This window comes from Vigna unguiculata, chromosome 10, assembly GCF_004118075.2.
Source record: "Vigna unguiculata cultivar IT97K-499-35 chromosome 10, ASM411807v1, whole genome shotgun sequence".
Classification (NCBI taxonomy): domain Eukaryota; kingdom Viridiplantae; phylum Streptophyta; class Magnoliopsida; order Fabales; family Fabaceae; genus Vigna; species Vigna unguiculata.
This window is the reverse complement of record NC_040288.1, coordinates 32,938,640-32,966,413: the sequence shown is the minus strand read 5'-3', so window position 1 is coordinate 32,966,413 and position 27,774 is coordinate 32,938,640. Positions and strand designations below refer to the sequence as shown.

Sequence of the window (27,774 nt, the reverse complement as noted above, 5' to 3'; positions counted from 1 at the left end):
ACTTAAGTACCCTACCACGTTCCACATTTAGAAGTTATGCATCTTATCACTGACACTTGAATTATTGGAGAAAGAACACTGTCACACATTCTTCTCATTCCACTATGGTCCTTGTTTTCAATAATTTCAATTATAGCTGGTAAAGGTAGGCAGGGTAGATATGGACAATTCAACTTATTTCATGACATTAACCACTGAACAACATTGAAGAAACATTTTATGGCTGAGTAATGGGCTGGTGCAATAATAAGCCTTAACTATCTGCATCATTCATTTTGCAGCTTGTATGCATAATATAAAAATATGTAGTTAATTTCATTACATAGTTTCATGTTGTTTCATATCGTGGTAATTTTTTAACTGGAAGCTTCATGCTATTTGGAATCAGAGTAATTTTAGTTATTGTGCATTATGAGAAAAGGAAATGTCTTTTTGTTTTTCTTTTCTAAAACTAGTAAAGGAAGAAAAATATAGAATAAAGGGTAGTGGAAAAGATGTGCCTTTTGAATTGAGGATTTCCCTTAGTCCACTTCAAGGAATAAAGTAATAAACGAACTTGAACTATATGGAAACATGATTACAGGATAGTTAGAAATCATTATCTTTCACAACAGAGGCACCAAATTATAAACTACTTAAAAAGGGTTGCTACCCTGTAAAACCAGGCAGTGACATTTTATCCATTTTGAGTCACCTGCAGGTCTTTTATACATGTTCCTTGATAAAACTTTCAAGGTTTTGTTCAGGTTTCTCACTTGTGTAGTCACAGTTGTGACTTGTGCAGAAGATGCTGAAGAACAGACCTGGTGGTGATGCCGGTGAGGGTATCTCTATTTCATTCAAAACACATTTACAATGCCCTGGATATGTTTAATCTTTCAGGTTGATTCAACTCCTTGCATGTTCAGGGATGAGGCGGCGCCGCAACTCTTCAGGTGCATTTGCAAGTTCTGCATTGTTTTCTTACATAAGCAGCCATATATACACATTGTTTTCTTACATAATCAGAATTGAAAAGTTCACAACTATATTACCATTAGATGTGAAGTTGAACAAAGGAGGTAAGGGTCGCCCATTTGGCAAGCATGCATTTGGATCCCGGAGATCATCAAAAAATGGATGTGCACATGCAGCCAACTGTTAGAAGATTAACAGCAGTGTTAAATATTTCCTCCCAAATACCATACTTGGCAGGTAATGAACAATCTAAAACATAAACAATTACTATCACATGTAAGAATGGTCCATCTTTCTTTTAGTGTAGCATATAAATGTAGTGTGATTGAATACACATTATGTAATCTAGATACAGTAGGTAACATTTTTTAAAACAAAAAAACTTACAGCAGTGCAACGTAGATTTGGAGAATACTGAAGCAGCCTTGACACCAGATCCACAGCTTCAGGTGGCATTCTCTTGTGAAAAACCTGGAAGCATTTTTCAGTCAGGTTTGAATGGAAGTATTCATCATTTATGGATTACATAGTACTTTAGCAGACAGCAGAAGAGGAAGATTAGTTAACCTTGTGCCATGGATGAGCTTTAATCTGAGGAAACTTAAATTCATTGTAGTTGGGATTCATGCACCTTATTTCTTCTCTGGTTGGAGTTCCCAAGATCTATTGAAGTACAAAATAAAAGCTGAGATTGAAGAAAAAATAGAAAGGCTGCAACTTTGAAAAGTAATCTCATAAAGCGAAACAAGGGGACCAGATATTAAAGTGCAAAAGAAAATGTACCTTGATTATCTCTACCAACTGGTCAACCCCACTTTCACCAGGAAACAATGGCTGCAAATAATACAACATAGATCAGTTTAATTGGAAACTTTCTCACAATAAACAAACTTAATAGAAATTTAAAGTTTTAACAACCGCTATAAAAGCTCCTCAACATATGAGAGAAAGAGAGAGAAATAACAAAAAGGCCTTTTCCAACAACGTTTCACATATCAAATGATCTCATTGTTTTCTTTCATGTACCAAATTCACAGGAAGTCCATCAAGTGTGTGAGAGAGAAGAAAAATAACAGAGTCTTGCATATGCTCACCTGTCCAAGAAGTAGCTCAGCTAAAACACAACCAACAGACCACATATCAATAGCGGTAGTGTATTCAGTTGCCCCAAATATAAGTTCTGGAGCTCTATAATATCGAGAGCAAATGTATGATATGTTGGGTTCACCAGGCACCTGAAAATCAAATAGTGTCATAAACCCGAAAGTATACCATCAAAAGATCTTCAAAAGCTTATAGTCAGAAGGTGAAAAAACTTACCAACATCTTTGCACTCCCAAAATCACATATCTTTAACTGATGTGTCTGCGGATTTACCTATCATATGCATCACATGTCAGGATGTATAGTTACAAGTTTTAAGCAATATGAATCACATCACATGTTAAACAAGCATGCAACACTGTTGCTTTGCAACCTCTTGTTTTCCTTCTAAAAAATACATTATCTACATCTCAAAAACTGTTTACCACCCGCTGCCCCAAGAAAAATTAAAGGAGTTGAGCAATCCATACATCAGTCCAATCAATTGGAACATCCAAAGGATAAACCTTTGCATGTAACAAAAATATGGCAGAAATAAAGGAAACTTTTAAAACATAAAAGAGAGCAGAGGAAGTGTCACTCAGAACCCACTGTTGAAATGAACTTACCAGTAGATTCTGGGGTTTGATGTCACGGTGACAGACACCGATAACTTGATGTAAATAATTCAATGCACGGCATATCTACAAGATGGGAGTATTGTGACAAATCAATATAGACAATAACAAATAGCTCAAAGCAATTAACACAAATAGAAATCCTGCAGAAAAGTCAGAACATCAAACTGTTAGCAACTCAATTACAAAACTTACCTGGTATGTATACAGTTGCACATAAATCATGGGCATATGTTGGTGCATCCTAACATAGTGTTTTGAAACTTTGTAGACAGTTTCAGGTACGAACTCCTGAACCAAGTTAAGGTATAATTCATCTTTGTCTGTGGTTGAAAAGAAGCAGTGCTTTAGTTTAACAACGTTCGGATGGTCAACTGTGCGCATAACCTGGAGCTCCCTATTCTTATATCTCTTGTCTTGCAGCACTTTCTTTATGGCAACTGCTTCACCGGTCTCAAGGCACTTAGCCTACACCACATAAAGAATACTGTAAGCCAACAAGTAAATGTGAAGCCCGAAGGGCACAATGAAGTAGAGGACAACTACATAATAAAATCACTGAAAATACAATATAAATACCTGAAAAACGACACCAAAAGAACCAGTCCCAACAACACGTTCAGCCATGTATGAGATTGTCTGAAACCAATAAATTATAATTATATAAGTTATTAAAGTAACAAACCACTGTTAAGGTTTGTAAATTATCATTTACCAGTGCAAATAAAGCATACAAATGCAACAAACATAAAGTAATCACCTGCTTTGGTTGTCCATCCCGACCACCAATGGCAGTTGTTATTATTTGACCTGTTTCTGTTCCATTACCACTCACAACAGTTGCTTCTATATCCTGCACGCAGAAATTTCGGTAAAATCAACGACTGATGGCATTTGAAAAGATAAATGAAATTGTTAAACACAAAAGTAATTTGTTTTATGAGATGAAGTTGCTGTGTCTTCACTCGTAATGAACAGGAAATATCTAAAAGATATGATTTCACATATATAGATTAACAAGGCAGTGACCAAAATAAGCACAATATGGAAGATTAAGGAAAGATGAATGGCATGAAATACCTTGTCATTGTTGTTCTTGCTTTTCTCATCTCTAATTTTCATTTCATTTAATTCTTTGGGAAGCTCATCATAGCCTGGCTTCTCAATTCTAACTACTGTAGATACATCGGACATGCCAACTGTCGTTTCTTTTGGTCCATCTACAGGCTGATCCTGATCTGTGCAGACTGTCTCAACAATATTTGATTTCTCAACAGGCTTCACTTCAATTTCTTGTTCAAACTTGGCTCTTTTCGAGTTAGAATCCCCTCCCTGAAAAGAAACCGCTTGCACTTCACTTAAAATATTCAAGACATGAGTTATTCCAAGAGTGTTAGTGGAGGGAGGAAAAAAGATTCACATTCCACATTTGATATGACAGTCAAATAAATTTCATTACTCAACCACTTATTCAGGTTTATTATCACTTAATCTACGTAATGTATTTTGCAATGAAGGAAAAGCTTCCCTTTTAATAGGCAAACGTAGCTGACCTGTGTCAAGATCATGCTTACATAGAAAAACAGCAAATGAAGAAATGTCTCAGATGCAGGCTATATATAGTAAGATCATAAAACTCGTTAATCCCATCACCTAAATCTTCCAAAAATAGGAAAGAAAATATATACAATAACCACTACTCAGAAAAAAAGGGGGAAAACATTCACATACATTAAAGATAATAACATAAAAAAATTGGTAACTAAAAGATATATCACAACAAACAAATCTAAAAGAAAAAAAAAAACATAAAATATTTTAAGAAATAGAGGAAACCTTTCAAAGCAGCATCATCAATAGTTCCAAAAAATCCCAGAAACCTAAAACAATTAACATGATCCTCTCTCTCAAAACCTAGCTGCTTCCATTTTCCGAGCAACCAAACAACAACAGTTCCCCTACCAACATAATAATTAAAACAAAAACTTTTTGACCCAAGAAAAAGCATATCTTACAGGATCTGAAGAAATGGAAGTCCTCCCAGAAGCAATGCTCTTCAACCTTCGCATCATATTCATGGTTGCTGACTCCACTCACAACCCACCAATCCAAACCCTAAATCCCTCAAACCCCACCAGAAAAAATCCAAACTTTTTCAAGTTAGAAGAAAGAGAACCCCAACTTTCTCTCCCCACACCCCACTTCTCCCAGCAACCAAACCAACAAACAAATGAAAAACTAACACAACACAATCCTGTTAAAAAAAAAAAAAAACCCTCTCTCAGTCTCTATCTCTCTCTAGATTCTCTCTCTCTTACTCAAATACAGAACTTCCCAGGTAGTCTCTTCAGTTTATTTATGTTAAATGAAAAAAATTTCTCAAATTTCTATGGTCAAACCCAATCATTCCACCTTCAAAGTTTGTACCTCAGTCAAACGCGAAATTGTGGCCGTCAGTTAGTTATTGATGGAAGATGAACGGCAGTGATCTTCTGATTCGAGATAAAGTAAAGGTTGGGTTTGGTGGCTTGTGGATATGAAAATGTCCTTAGTTTTGGCATTTATTTACGAAAAGGGGACCATAGGTTCGATGCTTAAACGGAATATCCTGTGACTCAAAAACTGTGTTCAAATTCTAATATAAACCAATCAGATTTGAAAAATGCCTTAGGATAAGTGTGTTTAATTAGGGTAATAATAATGTACCTTAAGAAAACAACATTTTTTTTTTTCAAAAACCACGAAGGTTAAAAAAATAGTAAAAGGGAAAAAAAAACTCTCACTACAACTCTACTGTAATAATTTAATTTACATTTTTTACAATAACCACGAAGGTGAAAAAAAATAGTAAAAGGGAAAAAATAAAGTATCTTACCTACAACTCTAATGTAATAATTTAATTTGAGTTAAATTTTTCACTTAAATATAATGTTTGTTTATCCGTTATATTGTTTAATCTATAATTTTGTATTTTAAAACGTAAATGTTATTTAGTTCATGAATTAAACGCGAAATTAAATTTTTCTTTAATATATTCTTGTCATCAAATTAAATATATATATATATATATAATATTTTTAATTCAATTATGTTAATATATTTTTATGCATCAAACGTTTTTTTTAATTAATATTGAAATCATATATGTCAAAGAATAATAAATAAGCAAGAGTTAAAAAGGTTAGAAAAATTCATGTTTCAAATTTCAGCCAAAAAGTTCAATTTTACGTAAAAACATATTTAATTCTTAATATTTATTCTAAAGAGACATTCATATATACAATACAACTTAAAAAGGGTTTCTAATAGTTTTTAATATTGTAAATAAATAAATAAAATGTCAAAAAAAAATAGACTATAATAATAAATTTTAATTTAATTGTTTAATTTACTTTTGATAAAAAATATTTTATCATGTCATTTGTTTTAACTTGAGAATTTTTTTAATAGTTAAGAAACATTATTTATATAAGTAACTTTTATAAGTTCTCCAAGTGGGATTCGAAATAAAAAAAAAATACATGTGACAATGTAACTAGCTTTTTTATAAGATTTTTTTTTTGTCTTTATATTGATTTTTCATCAAGGTTTATCTTAAATAAATTAATTGTTATATTTAATTTTTTATCTTCAATACATAGGCCCATTAAATCATTTTAAATGGTCTTCTGTTCAAAACCTATCTATCAGTTAAGATATTATATTTAACGTAAGTTTTTAAAAATTCCAAAGTTTAACTCATGGAAATGTTAGTCTGGAATTTATAAACTATTTCAAAATTTATCGAACAATTTGACTTTTAAATATTTTAAGTCATAGTGTGTACTTCAAATGGATTGAGCAAAAATAATTAAGGTTTTGTATGCACAAAAAGTGTTAACAATTTTATTAACTAAAAAAATTAAAGCATTCCAACTTGTTTCGAAATTAAGTTACGAATAATCGTATATGATATATTGCACGTTTTAAATTTTCAAATTTTGTCAGATTTTATCCTTAAAATACATTATAGAAAATTAAAAAGGAACGGTGAATTTAAATTGATTTTTTTTTTTCAAAACTTCTAAACAGTACGTGAGGATATTAAATATACTAGAATACGTAGAATAGTTAAAAGAATATTCATCAATTATTCAAAGTTAAAAATTTTAATAAAAACAAATACAAATGTTATAACATATAAAGTTGAGTATGATATTTATTATTATTATTGTTATTATTATTATAATTAAAAAATACTATAGAAAAAAATCCTCTAAAATACATTTCTTTGAAGTCAAATAAAACAAGTACATGCTAATAGATCAATGTATTAAATATTTAACTAATGATAAAATAAATTATTTAAAATACCACTTATATAATTATTTATATCGAAATTTTTCTTCAAATCCAACTCAAAGTATGATCAAATAGAAGTGATCAATAGACATTAGTTTAGTTATTGAGATCTTAATTTATGAGAATCCAAAAGAAAGAGTGAGAATAACTTTTACTTCATATAGAGTTTACATATAATCGGATGGTTAATACCACAATTTCTCATTATCCTTTTATGAATTTAACCAATCAATACTGGCCCATCTTTGTTGATAACAATACTCTTACCAAAGATGGATATTCAACCTTGTGTTATCCCCTCTAGGGTAAATGAGTGTTGACAACCCTACCCTTATATTATAGCCCTTATAGTAGGGATCTCGATTCATCTCTGGTGAGATTCTTATTATCTTTCATGTTAAGATGCAATGAATGTTGTCATGTTGTCTTACTTGTTCTGATGTCATCAAGAAAATGTCTTATGAAAAAAAAATGGTACAATAGTTACAAACACAACATATATATGTCAACAATAGGAGCCACAAAAACGGATTAGTCCAACCCGTTTTTGGCAGGCCCATCATTGTAAAACGAGTTGGCCCGTCACTTTTTTATTTATTTATAAAACTTATCTGTATATATACTTATAAATGAATATTTAAAGCATGTTTAATCATATAAATATTTTCTAAGCTTTTAATTGATTAACTAATATTTTTAATTGGATAAATTAAAATAATTATTATATTTACATGTTAAATTACTATATTATAACTAATAATTGAAACTTAGTTTATAAGTGCTAATGATTTAAATTACAATATTATTGTATATTTACATCTTTACAAAAAATTTAATGTAAAAATTTTAATATTTTTAATTTAAAAAAAAAATGGGTTAGGGGCGGATTGGCTCGTTTGGTGAACTAGGCAAGTCGGGACAAAACGGGTTGGGGGTTGAAAATGCCAACCTGACTTGTCCCGTTTTGGCAGACTAGCCTGTCAAACCCAACCCACTTTGTCACCCACAGTCAACAATGTGGATAAAACTAGTATAAGGTGTGAATTGCCCTAGGATAGATATGTCTTACACGCTAAAAGTTTGGTGGGTTAGGCGAGTCGGGACAAAACGGGTTGAGGATTGAAAATGCCAACCTGACCCGTCCCATTTTGGCGGACTAGCCCGTTGGACCCAACACACTTTGTCACCCACAGTCAACAATGTGCATAAAACTAGTATAAGGTGTGAATTGCCCTAGGATAGAGATATCTTACGCGCTAAAAGTTCTGCATTTGTCGTATTTTTAACAAGAACAAACATAATGATGACCCTTCATAATATGAGTATGCTTACAAAACATTTTTTTTTTTTAAAGTTACCAAGCAGTTGTTTCGAATTGTTTGACCGTGGATTTCTCACTTTAATAAAACCTTTAATACTCCCAAAACCCAAAGCAACAATATTAGAGCAAAAGTTGAATCTTGTTGAGGTGGAGATTTAAAGGAAATCTTAAAGGATACTCTAAAAGAAGATGAATTGAAGTTATATTTGAAGTTAACTTGTGAGGAATGTGTTGATTATGAAATTAGAACTATCAATGTCCATAAATATGAATTTATGAAAACATATAAGGATATTCTCATTTGTCTTCTTGAGAGTAATAAATTTAAGAGTCTAAACATTAAATCACTTGAATGATGAATTTGAGAAAAAAAATACATATATAAATGTGTGTATACATGTGTGTGTGGATGGGTGTATGCGTGGGTGGGTATGTGCGTGTCTGTGTGGATGGGTGGGAGGGAGTGGGGGTAGGAGTGGATGTGTGTTTGAGGGTTGGTTAATATTTCAGGAAAGAATATAAGTCATTTTTTAAGCCAAGAGATTGGATTTGATTATACTTAAGAAAGAAAAGTTCTCTTTCTTAAAGAAAGATTAAACTACAACCAATGGGTGATGGACCTTTTCAAGTCTTTGAGATACTAATAGTTCTACATTTAACTTTAGTGATCTTACTCTTCTTTATGTAGGTTTCAAAAATTTGTGGACAAATTATCTCCAAGAAAAAGATAATGATGAATGCATGAAGGAAGAAAAAGAAAAGGAGAGGAAAAAAAAACATCATTCCTAGGATGACAATTGAGAGCAAGCATGGCATTGTTAAGATGAAACGATCCAACTTTATTAATATTAGACGACCTAAATACACCTTATAAAACGATGTAATTCATATAATACCATCTTATGATTTTAATGATAATAAATATTTTAAGTGAAATGGAATGATATTATATATAACGTTTATAACATGTGTGTTCATGTACGAATGACAAATAAACCTGCCCCCATGGGTATTATCCAAACTCATCCATATTTTGACGGATAATCGCCGCATTAACTGGATATGGGTACGGGTATAGGGAATCCCCAACTTTTTTCAACTAGGGATGGGGATGTGTATAAGGGTGTACATATCCACCCCGTCCCCATCCCCATACCCGCCATAATACTCATCCCCGTCATATATCATCGTCCCCACTTAAATTATTCAAATATTCACAATTAATTAAGTAACCTTGTATACTCTTTCTATTCTTGATTTCTTCTAATGTGTGATTTGTCATGAAATTCATTCGTATTTCCAATATATTTTTCATCTTATGATAATCTTTATGCAATTATGTTCAAATGATATATGTCAATTAAATATTTTTTATGTTCCACATTTAAATATTTATATTCTTTTTTAATATTTTTATTTATTGTATATTTTTCTTTCACTCTTAATTTAAGTGTTTAATACTACAAATCTTTCATTTTACTAGGTTTATATATAAAATTTATTTCTTTTACTCAATTATTGTAAATTTTTGTTTCATTTGAAAAACTCTTTTGTTTTTTTAAAGCAATTTTCGTCATTTCTCAATCATTGACCATGTTGATATTTGAAAAATTTTGTTAGATCTGTAAGATATTTTTCCCCTTATCATACCACGAGTTATACATTTGTTTTTCTTTATACGATTTCATTCAATAATCTCTCAAATTATTTCTAAGATACCCATTATATAATTATTTTTTATTTTCTAACTCATTATCAATCATATTGTAATATATTAAAGTTCAAAAGATACAAGATCTATGTTAAAATTTTATTATTATTAATTTAATATTTGTTCTTTGTGTGATCTTGATCAAGTAATAAATTATAACTTTTATTCGTGTATAGAAATTATATTCATCATAATTTAAAAAAAAATAAAGTAAACATACATTTAAAATATATTTTAATTTGAATATATTTTTTTATATTTTTTAAAAAATATTTTTAAATTTTATCAACTAGGTTCCATTAATGTTTGCAAATTTAAAAAATATTTTGATTTTCATAAAATTTTATTTGGTATTCTAATTTGAGATTTGAAATGTATACAATTATAATTTCTTTTTAAATATTTGATATTGAAGAATATTGAATATTTGATAATATTATGTTTCTTTACCGTAATTCTTTTATTATTTTATAAAAATTAATTAATTAATATTGAAACAGTAAGAAAACGGGTACGAGTATGGATACGAAAATATATCCGTTACCCGGTGCGGATGAAGATGAGACAAAAGTTTGATATCCGTTGGATTTAGGTATGGAAAGAAAGATGAATTTTTTTTATGAGAATGAGTACGGGATAACGAAACTCATCCTCTTCCGCCCCCGTTGCCGTCCCTATGTTCATGCAGTTAAAGGTCTTTGATCAAACTTCCATAATACCTTGTTTAATGTGTTACGAGTTATGTCTAATACCTTAAAATTCAATTTAAATTTAGTTATAATGAAATTAATCAATACGTAACAATCAACACTACTCAGATGTGTGATACTCATTGCCGGTCAAATATGTAGATTAATGAATCTCTTAAACAAAAGTAGACAAAGTCTAGAGGTGAAGCAATTTAAATTCTCTATGTAGATTTTCTCTATTCCTACTAACACACTAGTTTTCTTCCACTCGTGAGTTTTCTCATATTTTTCTCACATTCTTTAACTATTCAATCATATCTTGTTCAAGTTTCATTTTTTTTTTATGTTGTTCTATTTTTATACTAAATTTGTGATTGACATCACTAACCCGAAGTTGATTATGAAAGTATTTCAAGCCAAAATACATAAGATGATTTACTATTGCTTATATTGCATGTCCATATCTTGATATGTTTCTTAAGCATTTTACTACTCAACCACACAAACCTTGACACCTAACCATCTTCGCATGACCTATATTACACGATTTAGGTCTTTCATAGTGGAATCAACCCAAAATTATTGTCCTTGGTTCCACACCACACCCTACCCATCCATCCAAAAAAAATCATTATCTTGAGTTGAAGGTGACAATCACCGACATGAAAATTTCATGGGTCATCATGCATAGAGTGGCAAGGTCGGTGAAACAACCTTAAAAAAAATAATATGCCATGTTCTTCATTTTTTTATATCATTTAAAGATTTAATTTTTTTTTCTTGGTCTTATATTGTTTTAATGTTATAGCTTTCAAATGTTGTACTTTAAATTATTGTATTAGGTAACATTTTTGTTTTTTTTTCTCTAAACTTTTTATATGGGTTATTTCTTATATTGTTTTGGTGCAATTGCACTTCTTATCCTCCATTTAAACTATTTTTCCTGCAGTTTCACTTGTTGATCCTTAATTTTTATCAAAAAATAATTATTTTTTTCTTGTAAGAATGAACAATTCTTTAATAATCATTGCTTAATTTTAACCATCTTTTATAACCATGCCAACTTCCACTGACTTGTACTTCTAGCAATGTAAAAAAGTAACCAACATGATTCTCTTAGTTTGATCTAGACAATAGTGTGAAAAATAAATTGTATCATTTTTTTTCTTAGGTAAATAGTGTTTAGTACAATAATAAAGAACTTATAGTGTAACAACTTTAATTTTATTAATTTTGTTTGAGTATAGTTAATATAATTTAGCATGTATTTGGTTTTAGAAGAAAAATTTACAACAATGTCATTAATCTTGAAGGAGCTCTTAAAAGTTATAAATTTACAAAAATAAAAAGCAAAGAGTAAGATATCTCTTTAAGATTAGTTACATATAAATAATTTTTTTTATAAACATACGTGACAACTACTACAAACTAAACACATGTTCAATATCTCAATCATTAATAAAATCCAAATAAGATTAATAGAATTAAATATTATAACTATTTTTCTTATTATACTAAAAATAAAATATATTAATATTTATTGTACTAAATCCACTGTCTATCCTTTTGACTCAATCACAATCAATTTTATTCAGCTGTAAAGCTTGTCGATCCACTTTTTTATGACTTATTTGGATTAAACAATAAAAGTGATCGGGCAAAAATAATGAAAGAAAACAAAATGGAAAACAAAATATTTTTTGTTAATAAATTTATATTTCTTTTTATTATTATTTTAGCATATGTTTTTACTTGTTATAATAATAAAAACATAAATTAACAAAATATTTACAATATAATTAATTGTATAACATAAATGTTCTTATGTATTATTAAAATATTTATAACATAATTGATTATATTGATTTTTTTAATGTGTTTTTTTGTGATTGTTGTGTGGAAAGATACGAGAAATGAAGAGAAAATGAATAAAAACAATATATATATATATATATATATATATATATATATATATATATATATATATATATATTGATAGTGAATTACACTGAATTCGCAATTCTACTGACAGTGGAGAAAATAAATCTGATATATTGACAAGCAAGTTACATAGTCTTGATGATATATGTAACTTTTACTATACAATAACCCATGTCCCCATTGTGTGACCAATTATGGTTCTATCATCATAAATTAAATAATTTTAAATAGAAAAAATAAACAGTAAAAATATATTTGAGGAGAAAATAGATAAATTCTCAAAAATATAATTTCCCTTTCATTTATTTATTTTTCAAACCAAATATAATTATTTACAAAATTTCATTAATTTTATTTCCGCTCCACCCATTATCAATTTTTGTTCTTATTTTCCATTTATTACTCACTTTTCTTTCCAGAATCAAACAAACAAAATTTTACTCACCCCTCACCAAAAGCTATAGTTTAGTTAAAATTAAGGTTTAATTAAGTGTATAATATTTTTTGTAGGTAGATTTATTTTAATTTAAATGGTAAGTAACCACTACATCAATTTGTTAATAAAAAAATCAAATTCCAAAATACTTAAATAAAATTAAACATTCCATAAAATATTTTTTTACAAAAATTGAATTAAATATATATAAATTTATAAAGTATTTAAAACTTAATTAAAATAAAAAATATTTAATCTCTCCTCATTGTTCTTTTATTTCTGTAATCAAAACACAGTTTTTTTTTTTTTTTTTTTAATTTGCATTCGGTATTATAACACACTTACAATGTAACCTTAAAATAATCTTCTATTAATTAAACTACCCTTGGAGTCATTTGTGCCACAAGCAATATCTTTTCAAGTATTCCAACTATAGTATGGTTCTTCCTTATGGATGGAAAGTCTTTCTTTCAATTTCTCATTCAAACATAGTTTCTCTCTTCTTCTATTTTTTTTTTTTCTTTTTCTTATCTTTATTCTTCATTCAAAGTCACTGACCTTATATTTATATTATTTTGGTCAGTGGTCAATGATGACTCCGTTGACTTTGTATCTCAAATTATTATGACCGTTTCTTCTTACATCCTGGTGAATTTTTTCTTTTACCCCCATCAATCAGATTTTATGAATTTAAATTTTCGAAAATCTGTGATGGGGTGCAAGAAGAAACAACCAATTATTAATGGGTCTTTCTGGTATAAAAACATTGCAGCCCACAAATTACAATCAAATTTAGCCCATATTGTTCATGGAGCCCAATTAAGCCCACTCAATAGTACCTTCACTTCATGAGGGGTATTTTCTTTTTACTCTCATACCTTTCTTTTGAATTTCTATGAATATGACAATCTCCACTTTATCCTTCTGGTTTAAAGGTTTTTTTTTTCAGATTTCGTAATCCAGAACTTTTTGGTTTTTTAATTTGAAAGTTAAAAGTTTCTTCTAAAATTCATAAGTTATTTTTCAGAAATAATTTTTAAGATTATTTTGACTTTTTAATGGTATAACCCAGAAGTCAATTTTTTACAATTATTTTTCTAGATTACACAATTCATGAATTACTTTTTACATGAAATTTTTTCTTAATTGTACAATTTGAAAGTAATTTTTTATAATTTTTCAAGTTACACAATGAATTTTTTTTTTTACATAAAAAAAAAACTTCAAGATTAATCTGAAATTCGTTGCTGAGGACCGGAAATGTGTTCGTCAAAATACGATGCGATGTATTGAACTCTGAAAAAAAATATACGATCAGAATAAAAAAACACGATTAAAGTGGCGTTGAGGAAGGACCACAGGAGGTGATGGAAGAAAAGACAGGGGTGCAACAAGAAATCCCCGCCAATAAGTGTAAACCCTTTCGTTTTTTTTATAAACTTATGTTGAAACCTTTCCATATTAATTTATCTAAAATAAAAAATTCAATTTATATACAAACAATTTTATTTTACACATATACATTCATTTTTCTTGATTTTTTTTCTTTTAAAAATTGTTTACAAAAAAGTATAGTAATTATACCTTGTTTTTTATTACAGCCAAAAACATAGATTCAAATACAAAAATGAAAACAATGAATAGGTCTTGAAACAAACCATTTGTAATGATTGTAATGAGTTTCAACCTTCTTAGGTGAGATCTTTAATATTTTACCAAAAATGTAGAGTGTGTAATTATTTGTGAATCAAAAAACTCTAAGTGCATGCGCTTTTAACAAAGTTATAAATGTTAAATTGAATAACTTAGTACCAGGGATTATTTATCAGTATCAAATTAAAGTTTACTTTTTTTTTTCTTGGAACAAACTTTCTGACATTCCTTAAGTCCTAAGATAATTAGCATTATGACATTCCTCAAGTCCCTCGTTTTTTTAAGATATTTGGTGTTTGCTTTAAGATAATTAGCATTATCCGAATAATGTTTATGGAGAAAAACGTATGGGCGATAAGGCATGCGTGGAAGCAAGGAAGAAGCTATTATAATAGCGAAGGCACATGATTTGGTGTTATAGTGATATTGGATTCCTAAATCTACACAAACACGTAGCGAAGTTCTTGAAGATGAATTTAGGGTTTAGTTAGTAAAATGATAAAGAAGAGTTAAATTTTGTGTGTGAGGATTACTTAGAATAATGAAAGGAGGAGCTTTGAAGTGGTAGTTTTGGAATAGGGTTTTTGAAGATAGAGAGGGAAATAATAATGTGTAAGTTGTAGTTTTCTAATCCCTTCTAATAGCTCCAAATGTTGGCATCATTGTCTTAACATAATGTTTGAAGGGTGTGGGGAATGATGGGACCCATGAGCATGTGTTAGAAAGAAGATGAAAACACAAAGAAAGGGTGGTGAGGTAGCTCATCCAATATAGGAAGAAAGAGGCCCATAAGATAATGTCCTAAACCCACCAAAACTACCATTCCCTCTTTCTCATACCCTTTCATTTTCTTGACTTTATTACCTTCGTCCACACCTACTAGTATTGGGATTTCATCCATCACACCTCACGTGTATCCATCCCCTTTTTTATGCATATAAATAATAATAATCATTTAACTTATTTCATATTTTTTGCCACAGAATAATTGATGTCATCTGCAACAAATTTTTCAGCAGTTCTCATATTTGGAGCGAGGCTCGTAACTTTAGTTTTGATACCAATTGTTAGATTTAATGCTTATCATTAGACTCAAAACTAATTTATCCTAACAATTTATTTTTCAAGTTGGAGTTTCTTTTACATTGATATTTCTCCACAACTTGTATTATCGTTTTTATTATAACAAAATATGTTTACCTTAAACTCTTTATCAAAATCATGTTTCAAGTCCACAAACACTTCATCAATGTGTTGGACTTTTTTACTAAGAAACCGCGAGGAAGATTTGGTACCAAAGAGCCATAATACTACTTGTAATCCAAAACCTTAAAACAATAGGTGAGTATATGTTTTCTTTCTAATAACCTACTCTTTATACTCATTCATACTCAATACGAAATCAAACTCTCAGAATCCTAACAAATCTAAATACCACGATTTGATTGTAACCTGACCTCTATCACAAGACGATTAATACCACTTAAAACAATGTATATGCATGCATGGAGATGAAAAGAGAAAAAGGTGACTCATGAAAAAAAGTGTGATGAGGTATATAAATACATGAACAAAGTGAATCAATTGTTGGATTGAGCTATAAATTCCAAAGTGGGGTCCTTCAATGTGTATGCATATAATGATGAATGAAAGGGGGGAAGAAGTTGTTGTGACTTTGAGCATACACACATACATTTTTGGTTTATTATTATTAGTCGTTACTACATGTATATTTTGAAATGGGTGAGATTCTATATAAGTATATCTCATGACACATGGTCACAAAAGTTTGGTTGAATTGAAGCTTGATGGGAAGAGGCATAGAACGAGATGTGTTTAAAGTCAAAAAAAGCAAATATGTAGGGTTTTGTTGGAGAGGGCCCAAAGGTGTGGAATTGAGATTGTGGTGAAATGTCTGCAATAATATTGGCAATGTGCATGAAGTCTCCATGCCATTGATTGAGTGGTAGTAAGATGCAGCTTTGTCAATTGAAAGTTGCATGATGAGTAGGTGCACTAGAAGTGGCCAAAACAGCTTTTTACCCACACATTCATGCTCACTGTTAAGATACTCATATCCATTCTTCACATTATTGCCAAATATCAAGTGTTGTTATCATACACAGATGGGACATGTCAATTTCTTCACACCATCACTCACTTTCCAACTTTCCAAATCATTCTAATCCTCCAAACTTCACACTGTTCACAAACAGTAACCATTTCATATTCTTGGAAACTAGATCCCATTATATCCCCTCAATTTATCCTTTGTTTCAACATTTACATTCATTGAGTTTAATCAAAAATACCCTAAAACCAAATCTTCTTACAAATTTTAACGCCATGTTTAGACTTTTAAAATCTCCTTTTCTTATCAAATTTGGTCGGAGTGACAAAAAGTTCTAAATTCAGAAACGAATTATATTTAAAATTTGATTTTAACAATGTTATCTCAAAATACTTGAACGAAGTAACAGAAGTTCTACGTTCAAAAACAATCAACAATCGCATGTGATGAATGACTTTAACAATATTATTGCCATAAATTTGAGATATATAATTTTCATTGTTAAAATTTTGTTTTTATTTGACACATTGATATGTTTGTGTGATTTTTTTAGTGAGATCATCATCCATTCATTGTGAAATGGGTTTTCTAAAATATTGGATTTGTTTTTTCCTTGAGAAGAAAATGACTATCTATATAAATGCAATATTTAAAATTTTGTGACATTAATGGAGGAAGATAAGTTGCATGTGTGTAGTCTACATCATATTCAAATCCAATAAATTAGGATAGCATTTCATTTAAACATTTTAAGTATATATATTTAAGATAGAACAACAAAATTTTCTCTCTCTCTTTCTCTTTCTATTTATATATGTTAGAACCATTTCACACTATTGTATACCTCTATTCTATGTTAATTTCTTGAACACTTCCTTTGTAATGATTATTATAACTCTATATATGGTATCATTATGCAACATTTGTCAACCTTAGTCATAAGAGTAGCAAAACAGCAGTGTCATGATTGTATGTGCCATAATGTGTTACTAATAATATCTTTCCCCAAAACAAATAAAAGATATTTATGTTGTACATTTTTTACTTAATTATTACTATTTTATAAAATTTGTTATTAAACTTTTTAAAGTTTATTTTACTATTTTGTTTTTCAATTTTCATATATTTAATTAATCCATTAAATATTTAAAAGTTTGTTGATGTGCATACAATATTCAAATAGTGAAAGCTTCTGAAAGTTAGGTTTTTTTATTTTCAACTGCTACCATAGCTTTGGGTTTATCTAGTTTGACTTAAATAAAACCTCGCTAATTTAATATAATTTGTACAGAATTTTAAATATGTACAATTAATATTAAATGTATTGAAGAAAGTGCTTGTTACTAGAAATAGTTTAACTCATTTAATAAAATAACAATAATCTTTCGTTTATTAACCACTATATCACCAATTCCCTTATTAGCAATTATTGGTTAGGAATACAACTTTAATAATCATTGTTGAACTCATCATTTATGGTTAAATAAAAAAAAAAAAAACTTTAGTTAATTGTGATAAATTAACTTCCTTTTATTTAAAAATACTTGCACCTTTGATTGAATTATAACCTAATCAATGAATCTTTATTCATAAAACCATTACTACAAACATATACCAAAATTAATATATATTTTCCTGTTATGAATTTAATTTACACTCATCTTAAATAATATTTTTTTCTTTTGTAGTTTCTCTAATTAAAAAGAAAAGTCGGTTGAAGAAAATAAAATTAAAAAAAGAAAAGGTAGGGTGAGATTTTAATCACATGTCATTTTCTAATACAGACAAAAAGAGATGAGCTTTTAATCACAAGTCATTTTCTAATACAGGCAAAAAGGATGATTGATTTCAATGCCTTACCTCAAACTCTCATTGCATGTCTCTATTTTTCATCATGGCTTTTGATTCTTAAAATAGTTCTTTGAATGCTTTATATTTGTTTTGTTTAATATTCTGAATATTACGATATATATTAGGATTCAAAACCAAGAGTAGTTATTACACTCAAACAATCTGGTAATAGTATAATCTACACTTAGAGGATTTCTACTTTATTTACTTATTTTAATTTTAAAAGCTTAATTATTTTTATTATTTATTTAATCAAACTGTTCAACTATATTTAATAGACTTTCATAATTTGAAAGTTTAAACAATAGCATTTTAAATATATGTTTCTTCTTTTAACTCTTCAAAAATGAACAAAACTGTAAAAATTATAGATTTCAAAACCAACAATGTTATCCCATCAACAGGACTTGATATGAGAACATAAACATTATATTTAAAGGCCTAATATGATTTTTAATTTTATTATTTGAGAAATTTATTCATATATGATTTATTAATTTTTTTTTTTGTAATTATACTTGCATTTCATTTAAAAAGAGTTAGTGGTATCTTTTTACATCACAAAAAAATACCATTACACTCATTTCACATAAAAAAAATAATATTTAATTAAATTTATATTATTTTTGTTTTAAAATTACAATATATTATTATATTGTTTTTCAAAATATACCAATACCAATTTAAGAAAATTAAAAAATAACAGTAAATAAAGTTAACTAGAAATTAAGTAGGGAAAGGTACAGAAATAGGTATGATGATGATGGTATGGTAGGCACAGAGGTAACGGATTAACATCAAATCAAAGGGGTGATGGTGCCAAAACGGCGTTATCTTCGAAATCCCCACTGTTGTTTCTCTGTCAGATAATGCTTCTCACTAAGGTGTACGTGTCAGAAGCTTATTGGGTGAATCAACAAAATGCCATTACCTTCGCATTTAATGATGCCAACGCTTCCTCCAACACCTTCTGCACACTCATTTAATGCATACCAGACCACCACCACCACCATTTTTATAACCATTTATCTCATCATATATTATAAAAAAAAACTTAAATATCACAAATTAACAAAAATCATGGATTAAATAACATTTTAACTAATAAATACTAACGAAAACTTTTATTTTTATGTTTCTGTTTTTTCCATTCCTCTATTTTCTTCTACTCGAACAAACAAAAGGTCGACCCGAGTCAATACCCGAACCACGACCCTTGCCTTGTGTTAAGGAACCTCACCCGACTGCTTCGGATCCTTACCACCATGCAAGGAGCTTTTTCTTTTTTCTCCCATGCGCGGTTCGTTCTTGACTCAAACAACCATCCCGTCATTCACACGCGCCACCCATTACACTTTCCAATGTCTAAACTTTCAAAATCTCAACAAATGAAACAAAAACAAAAAAGGAAAAAATAACCACACTCACGTGACTGAGAGATGACAATGACATGATCGATCACGTGATGGTGATGGTTAACTTTCACAGTGCAGGGCAGCTTTGATTTTTTGAACGGTGCATGATATGAGGTTGTTCACAGTTTCCACGGACTCCACTGTGAGCTTCGCTGTAGGAAGACTATTCACAAGTATCTGAAACGCCACCGTTAACAGGGACCCACTCACACGCGTCCCACCATTATCACCACCGTTACTTACGGCAGTAGGCCCGTTCTGTGACCCACGAGATCCTGGCCCATCTGGAACAATAGCAAATCCCGATGGCAGCAATGCCACGTAAGCCGAATCACCACCGTTCATAACCACGTGCATGGCTGGGATATCCACCGGCGCGTACACCACAAGTGATCCCGCCTCGTCTATGCATGTCTCCTGTAGTATCAGCATGCTGCTCTGGCTGGAGTTTATGGCCTGGAAACAAAAGAAAAAAATAATTAAATAAAACTCAGTTCAAAGTGGAATAATATAACTAGTGTGTTGTCATTTTCCAGAAGCTAGTCAAACCTGATTCCATTTTTTTTTATTTCACTTTTTAAAATTTTCATGTTTATTTTTAAATATTGAATAAAAAACAATGAAGTCAGAAACCCACGCATTATATTTTGACTTTTTTTTTTATTTATTTTAGTGATTCATCAAAATCTGCCTCCATTGATACTTCCAAAACTTCCATCGTTGTCCTTCTCAAAGTTTCAGCAGCTCTCATCCAAAAACTAAACGACAACCAACACCATTTCCGATCTAAATACTAATGAAAACAAAAACATTAACACAACCTATGCATGCCCTAACAAAGAAATTATCGCAAAACATTCACACATAAAAAATCAAGAAAAAGTGAAAAGAAAAAAAGTTTGTTATGAGTGAGAAGAAGCATACACTGGCTCGCAGGAGAGAGACGCAGTTGCCGTGGTCTTGGCCCTTGGCGATGTGGGCCATCTCCTGCATGGGCCCGCCGTTGGAGAGTATGTCCCACTCGCTCCGGAGGCGCTCGTCCCGGAGGAAGTCGAAGAGCCTCTGCGGCGACACGGGGAGCCAAACGGAGGTGGCGGCGCTCAGCACAATCCCCGGCGGCTCGCCGGGATCATCCACGCTCTTCCGCGTCATCACCCTCACGTCCTCATCCACGTTCCCGGGATTGAGTTTGTTCCACTTGTGCACCGTGGAGGCACACACGCCGGCGCAGAAGTTGTTGGTCATTCGCTGCGCCAGCTTCACCATGCTCCGCCTTCCCCCCGCCGTTATTGCTGCACCCACCATCAAAATCATGAATTTCAAAAACAAAACATTCGCCATGTAAAAAAAGATTGATCTTTTACAATACCTATATGAAAATACCTGAATGATCTCGAGAGGGTGTTGCTGAGGACATTAAGATAGCAAGACACTCGCATTGGCGTTGAAGGGTAGCCACCCAACGCTGAGCACCGAACCCCATGCCTGAGTTCAACAGTGGTCTATAAACCTGATGAATTTGGCTCTCATCGTATTCTGCATGCTCCACCCATGTCACCTTCAAACCACATGCAACCAACCATGTCAAAATTTCATGCATGTCACAAAATATTAAAAAAAAAAAAGTACTTTTTTCTTGATTAATTAATCAAGTTCATCATGTTGACTAATTTGAATTGTATGCATAATAATATAAGGTTATGTTTGTTTGTTTATGGCGTCACTAGATGATAAAAAAAATGTGTAAAAGCAAATCTTGGAAAAGCCTGAAGACTGGGCTCAGCAACAGACATAGGTATCTCTCATTTATCTGGACAAGTACATAAAATATTGGTACTATATAAAGTCAAGGTGCAGTATTTACAGGAGCAATGGGTACTGTGAGCATCGAGATTTACCACCAAACAAAAACTCAGAGGAAACAGACAAAGTACTCAGTCTCTGGTTTTTTACTCCAAGGGTCTTCATTCAATATTATATGTAACAGCCCTATCCGATCATAGGACTGGAGCTAGTCCACATTCGATCTCGTGAATTAAATAATGCTACAAGATACTTATTATGTGGCGTCAAAGATTGGAATAGAAACATCATATGTATTGTTTATAGAATCAGAAAGTGCGTGCAAGATCATATGCCCAATTTCATACAAATGGATATCTTATTAATGAGTTCAAGATGGCATGGATTTAAGAGATGGAGATTTTTGTGAATAAATTAATGGATTGATTTGGATTTTATACCACACAGGGAATACTCTCTTCCAAAACTAACACTGTTATCTTATGAGGAATCTATACATAGATTAAAAAATTACCAGCTGATGAGTGCATGTTTTGATTAAAACACCTTTAGTACTTTATTGATAGTTGAGATGTTTATAAAATGATTAAAAATGTCAAGGAGCAGCATTCAAAGAGTCTATGGGATTGAAGATGAAACGTTGAAAACCCCACATTGGAATATAATTGTTAAATTGAGATCCTACTCTGCTGCAATGATATTATGTAAAGTTTTGAAAAAATGAAATGAATTTTGTGTGAAAATCATCACTGACAGAATAGTTATATAGAGAGTAGTCACTAGACTAGCCAAGTTACTTCGAAACAGGAGCTCTTAAAAAGCTTCGAAAAGCAAAGCCCCGTGATTCCTTGGCATGGTGTTTTGTTTCTCTTGAATATTCTGTACTTTAGCTCTTACGATCCAGTAACTTCCATGAACAAGTGTGATTAAAAACTAAAGAGAAAGATACCCACTTTGGAAGTCATAAAAAATTCAATAAAAAACATGGAAGCTATTAAATACTAGTGTATAGTTTGGTAACAGTGGCTGCATGGAGAATATAAACCATTTTTGCAGTCTCAAAAAGATTAGGATTCTCAAGCAAAAAACATATTTTTTACAATCAATTTTTGTAAAATACCCTCCTTTCTTCGTAGTATAATCATTACATGCTTTTGTTTTCTTTGGACTAGGGAGTAGAGTTAGAATAGAATCACCCCACACTACAAACTAGAAAAAGTGTTTTGAATTTACCTTGGAGTAACCATTGGGCATGTCTTGCACAACACAACCAGAAGGAAGCCTCCTACAGTTGACAAAAGTTGATGCTGCTCCTGAACTTTCTCTGATGCTATCTATGGACACATCCACCACTGCCCAAACCCCTTCTGCGTGCTGCTTGCAAAACCTTAAGAAATTGACCTCACGAACAGGAACCAAAGGCGAAAGAACTTGAAGTTCAGCATGCATCTGAGCAACAAATTTAAAGGGTCAAAAACCAAAAATCTCACCCCATTTCCCTTCACCAAAGAAAAGAAAAAGAACTTGCAAGAACATAAACCAAACTTACTAATTGAAGTGCTCCATTTCTTGTTCCATTTATCCCGTTAGATATCACTTCAGTAGTGGAGGTTCTTGCAATGATACAAGGAAACATCTCTGCCCATCGATTCTGTTGAGGCAAAATGCAATTCAGTCATGCATTTTCAACATTTCATCAGCTTTTAAGTTTAGACCAAAGTTTTACGTGCTTCACACACCATTTTCTAATTAAAATCGGAGTTTAGAGAGATTAAATTTCAATTGGCTTACCGCGTCCATGAGAGTCTCAACAAGTGCCAAACTGTTAATAATGACCATTCCATTTTCCCTAGATGCTTCAGACACAAACCCATTGGGTCTCAAACCAATACAAGGAGTGAAGGTTCTCACGTACTCCTCATGGTTCATGATTTCCCTCCCACCTTCAACATTCCTCACCCAAAGAGGCTCCCCAGTTTGAGCCATCTTCACCAACTCATCCATGGCGGCCAAAGCAAGCTCGAGAAACATGGACCTCTCCATGGACCTATCAAACCCACCCACAACAGAAGTTGGTCTGGTACTCGAGGGAGACACCATAGCCAAAGGGTTGTTAGACACAGACATCGACATTCCCATTCCAAAATCTTGTCCTAAAGGCAATGTGGTGCCAATGCTGATTCCACCGAACCCGTTCCCCCCAACGCCAAGCTCCAAACTTGAATTCGGTAACGAAGAAACGGGGCGACCCAGAAACTTGCCCGTGAGTGCACACACGCGATCGAGCTCGTCCTTCAACCGCGCGTTCTCAATCCGAAGGTGCTGCTCCTCCAGCGAAATCTCGCCGATGATGGCAGGGCCACCGCAATTGGAGCACATGGGGTTCCTCATTGCGTCCCTGATAGACATGTTCTCCGCTCTCAGCTTGTCGTTCTCTTGTCTCAGCAACGTGTTCTCGTGCCGCTCCAACTGGGTCTGGTACAACCGTACGTAGAAGGCAAAAGTTTCAAACTGCATCAGAAACCTCAAAAAGGAAGAAAAGGAGTGTGAAAGTGACTTTGTGAGAGTTTGAAGCATGCCACACCTTCATTTGGGTTCTCCGGTTTTGGAACCAAAACTTCACCTGTCGAGTCTCCAAGCTCAGCCTCTTGCTGAGTTCGAGTCTTTGCTTCTCATCTGGATGAGGACACTCCTTGAACAACCTGAACCCCATTAAAAAAAATCCAAAAAATCATCCACCATTCAAATCACAAATCACATACATGTACATGTACAACGTGTTTAGGAAGTAAGAAACTGTTTCGGAACCATGGTCATAACCATTAGCTTCATAGAATTATTACATGTTAGTATGTTTAAGAGTGAAGAAGAAGAAGAAAAGGAGTGAATGGTGAGATGAAGATGAAAATGAAAATGAAAATGAAAATACGCTTCAAGTTCTTGTATCTGCTGAGGGGTGTGTCGGTGATAGCGTTTTTTCCTCGGAGGCTTGTCGGCGGCGTCTTGTTCATCGCCGGAAGCGCCGTCGATGTTGTCGCTGCCAGATCTGCTTTCATGCTCTTCCTCTCTGCTTCTTCGCAAACCGTTTGGTTCGAAGCTATTTTCGACCATTCTATTCACATCTTCTTGTCCATCTATATTGGTTTGCTGCTTTTGTTTAATTTTTTACAAACAAGAAAGGAAAAGAAATAAGGAAACACAGTACAACATGGTACCAACACGTTAGTTTTTAAAGTAAAGTAACAAGATCTCTCACAAGTGCCAGAGATAGTCCTGGGGAGTTGAACATGGATTTGGCCAGGGTTGGAGTGGTGGTGGTCACCAGGCGGGGCTGAGAGATTGCACCAAAGGGCATTCTATCGTCGTCGTTGGTGTTGGTATGGTTGGTGGTGGTAACGTTGTTGTAAGGAATATCCGAAAGGTCGTGTCTGGCTGCGCCACTACCTGATTTGTTGTCAAGAAAACCCCCAAAACTCATCAAAGAAGCCACTTTTCTCTTCAACACAAGTACCCGAACAAGCCTAAATTTTTTACCCTGAAACCCCTTGAACCCACTTCTTCTACTCCTCCCTAAGCATCGAATTGCTTCATCAGTGAGAATTTAGGCGTCAATTGGCTACCCCAGAATTTTGAAACTCAAGAAAGACTCAAAAGATGAAGTGGGTCGGTCAGAAGGAGACTTATATACTCTGGGAGAGTGATCAAAGAAGAAACTTTCAAGGTAAGGGGGGAAAGAATAGAGACAGAGAGATAGAGGAGACAAAAGGATAAAACCCCAATGTCTCAGCTTTCTCTCTGTAGCAGAAAGAAAAAAAAAAATACTGTCTTTTTCTTTTCTTCTATTATTTGTAGAGAAAGAAAGAACGGAAGCCTAGAAACCCTTATGCTATTACAGCAGCTTCCTTCTTCTTTCTCTATTCCTCTCTTAGTAGCAGTGAGCCTTTGAGAGTGGCACTTTGTGGCACAGACACAGTTGAATGGTAGCTTCAATCCATTGGCTTGGGGTTAAATGGAAAAAAGGATATAAGAACCCTACTGTCTTTGCGTGTGTGTGTGCCTCATTCTCTGCATGCTTGACTCTTGTAAAGCCTAAAAGGAAAAAGACAGAAAAAAAATGAAAAAGATGCAGTTTTTAATTAAAGTTTTAATCAAATAACATGATTATATTTAATCTATGAAGGCTCTTAAAAAGTGACACTCTAGTTTTAATCAAAAGCTTCGTGTTTGACTTTTGTAATAGAATAACAGTATGCCACTATTATGCTAAGGAAAAGGGTGAGAGATTGAAGAAAATGAAAATGGTTATGGATTTGTACAGAAAATGATGAGAGAGAGAGAGAGAGTGTAAGGGGAAAAGGTGAAGATAAAACGTAACGTGTGGACTATTGGAAGCCTTACAAATAGATGGATCCAAAAAGGGACGGTTGACTCTTACTGTGATGGCTGATGCTATTTGCACAGTATCCCCAGAAAGCCTGTGAGTGACTGTGAAAATTGCAAAGTGGCTTTTTGATGAGCTTTTGTGAAGAAGAAAGTAAACCGAGTTATAGAATAATGATGATAGGGTCCTATGGTGTGAGTCTGTTTGGGCATGAGATCCATAAGATAGGACTCTTTCACTGAAATCTCAACCTTTCTTCACAAACCGTCCTAGGGATTCTCAATAATTGGACTAAGCTTGCTTTAATCTCTCTAAGGAGACAAACATCACACCACTTTTTAAACTTTTCTCCCTTCCTTTTTTTTTTTTCTTTTTTTTGATGAATCTCAAATTAATTCTCATCAAATTAAAAATATATATATTTTTTATTCTCTAAAACTTTTAATGTACATTGAATTTCTTTCCTTTTTTTTAGTTAAAGGTTTATTGTTTTTATTTAGGTAATTATGAAAGGAATTAATGTTGTAGTTAAAGTTATCCGGGTAAATAATAGAAATCAATGTACAAAGCGTTTTAGTGATAAAAGAAATATAAATTACAAATCGGTTTCAAAACGAAACTTTGGATCATTAATCATATGACCTAAACAATTAATTTCATTTATATGTTAACGGTGTTTATATTATTAATAATTTTTTGTTTTATTTGAAAAATTCTTTTATTTTGTTAAAATAATTTTTAAGATCTCTCATATGTTTAATTATGTTGATATTTAAAATGTTTTCTTAGATTTATAATATCTTTTTTATTTTTATATTATTAATTATTAAATTTGTATTTTTTTCGTGCGATTTTACTTAACAATCTATCGAATTGTTTTCATTTGATATTTTTTAATATTTTTATTTAGTGTTTATTTTTATCATATAAAATATTATTTTTGATATTTTTTTGTATAATTATTTTTATTTTCTATCTTATTATTAGTTTTATCACTATAATTAATTAAATAAAATTTATTTAGTATAATATAATAATTTAATATTATTGTCGTAATTTTTTTTATCCTCATAAAAAGAGGAAATATGTATATTAAATTTTAATTATTATTAGTTTAATTTTTTTATTGTGTGATTTTAATCGGTATTATAATTGTTATCGATGTATAAGAAAATGAGATTTCTTACAATTTAAAAAATTAAAGTAAACATACATTTAAAATATTTTTTAATTTAAATACTTTTTTCTTTATATTTTTTAAAATATTTTTTAATTTTATCAATTAGATAACATTAATGTTTGTAAATTTAAGGGTTAAATATGATTTTGGTCCCTCAAGTTTCAGCGAAATTTAGAATTAGTCCCTCATCAAAACTTTTGACCAATTTAGTCATTCGTCTTTCAAAATACGTGAATTTAGTCCTTTTAACCAACTTTTGTTAAGTTTATCTGACGTTTCAAGCGCATTTCATGATAGTATTTA

General features: G+C 31.5%; 2 protein-coding genes across 4 annotated transcripts; both read right to left on the bottom strand.

Annotated features, from left to right (window-relative positions):
* Positions 1-497: 497 nt before the first annotated feature.
* Positions 498-4,974, bottom strand: LOC114167122 (shaggy-related protein kinase theta-like). Its single transcript, XM_028052084.1, has 13 exons — positions 4,694-4,974; positions 3,759-4,010; positions 3,439-3,531; positions 3,258-3,317; positions 2,874-3,146; positions 2,670-2,744; positions 2,278-2,334; positions 2,052-2,192; positions 1,741-1,791; positions 1,525-1,620; positions 1,345-1,428; positions 1,035-1,137; positions 498-950 (listed from the first exon to the last, which is right to left on the bottom strand). Exons 1-13 carry the CDS (start codon positions 4,754-4,756, stop codon positions 889-891), a joined length of 1,410 nt encoding a protein of 469 aa, XP_027907885.1. The 5' UTR covers positions 4,757-4,974; the 3' UTR covers positions 498-888.
* A 14,762-nt stretch (positions 4,975-19,736) lies between these two features.
* On the bottom strand, positions 19,737-26,472 carry LOC114167499 (homeobox-leucine zipper protein ANTHOCYANINLESS 2-like). Of its 3 annotated transcripts, XM_028052597.1 has the most exons (10): positions 26,309-26,472; positions 25,167-25,999; positions 24,840-25,060; positions 24,495-24,612; positions 23,702-24,385; positions 23,460-23,561; positions 23,144-23,359; positions 21,491-21,665; positions 21,032-21,399; positions 20,168-20,563 (listed from the first exon to the last, which is right to left on the bottom strand). In XM_028052597.1, the coding sequence occupies exons 2-10, from the start codon at positions 25,386-25,388 to the stop codon at positions 20,168-20,170; spliced, it is 2,502 nt and encodes an 833-aa protein (XP_027908398.1). In that variant the 5' UTR covers positions 25,389-25,999; positions 26,309-26,472. The 3 variants fall into 3 exon arrangements, with proteins under 3 accessions (XP_027908399.1, XP_027908398.1, XP_027908400.1); XM_028052598.1 differs by lacking the exon at positions 26,309-26,472 and having other exon boundaries at positions 19,737-20,563; positions 25,167-25,388; XM_028052599.1 differs by having other exon boundaries at positions 24,840-25,057; positions 25,167-26,469.
* Positions 26,473-27,774: the final 1,302 nt, after the last annotated feature.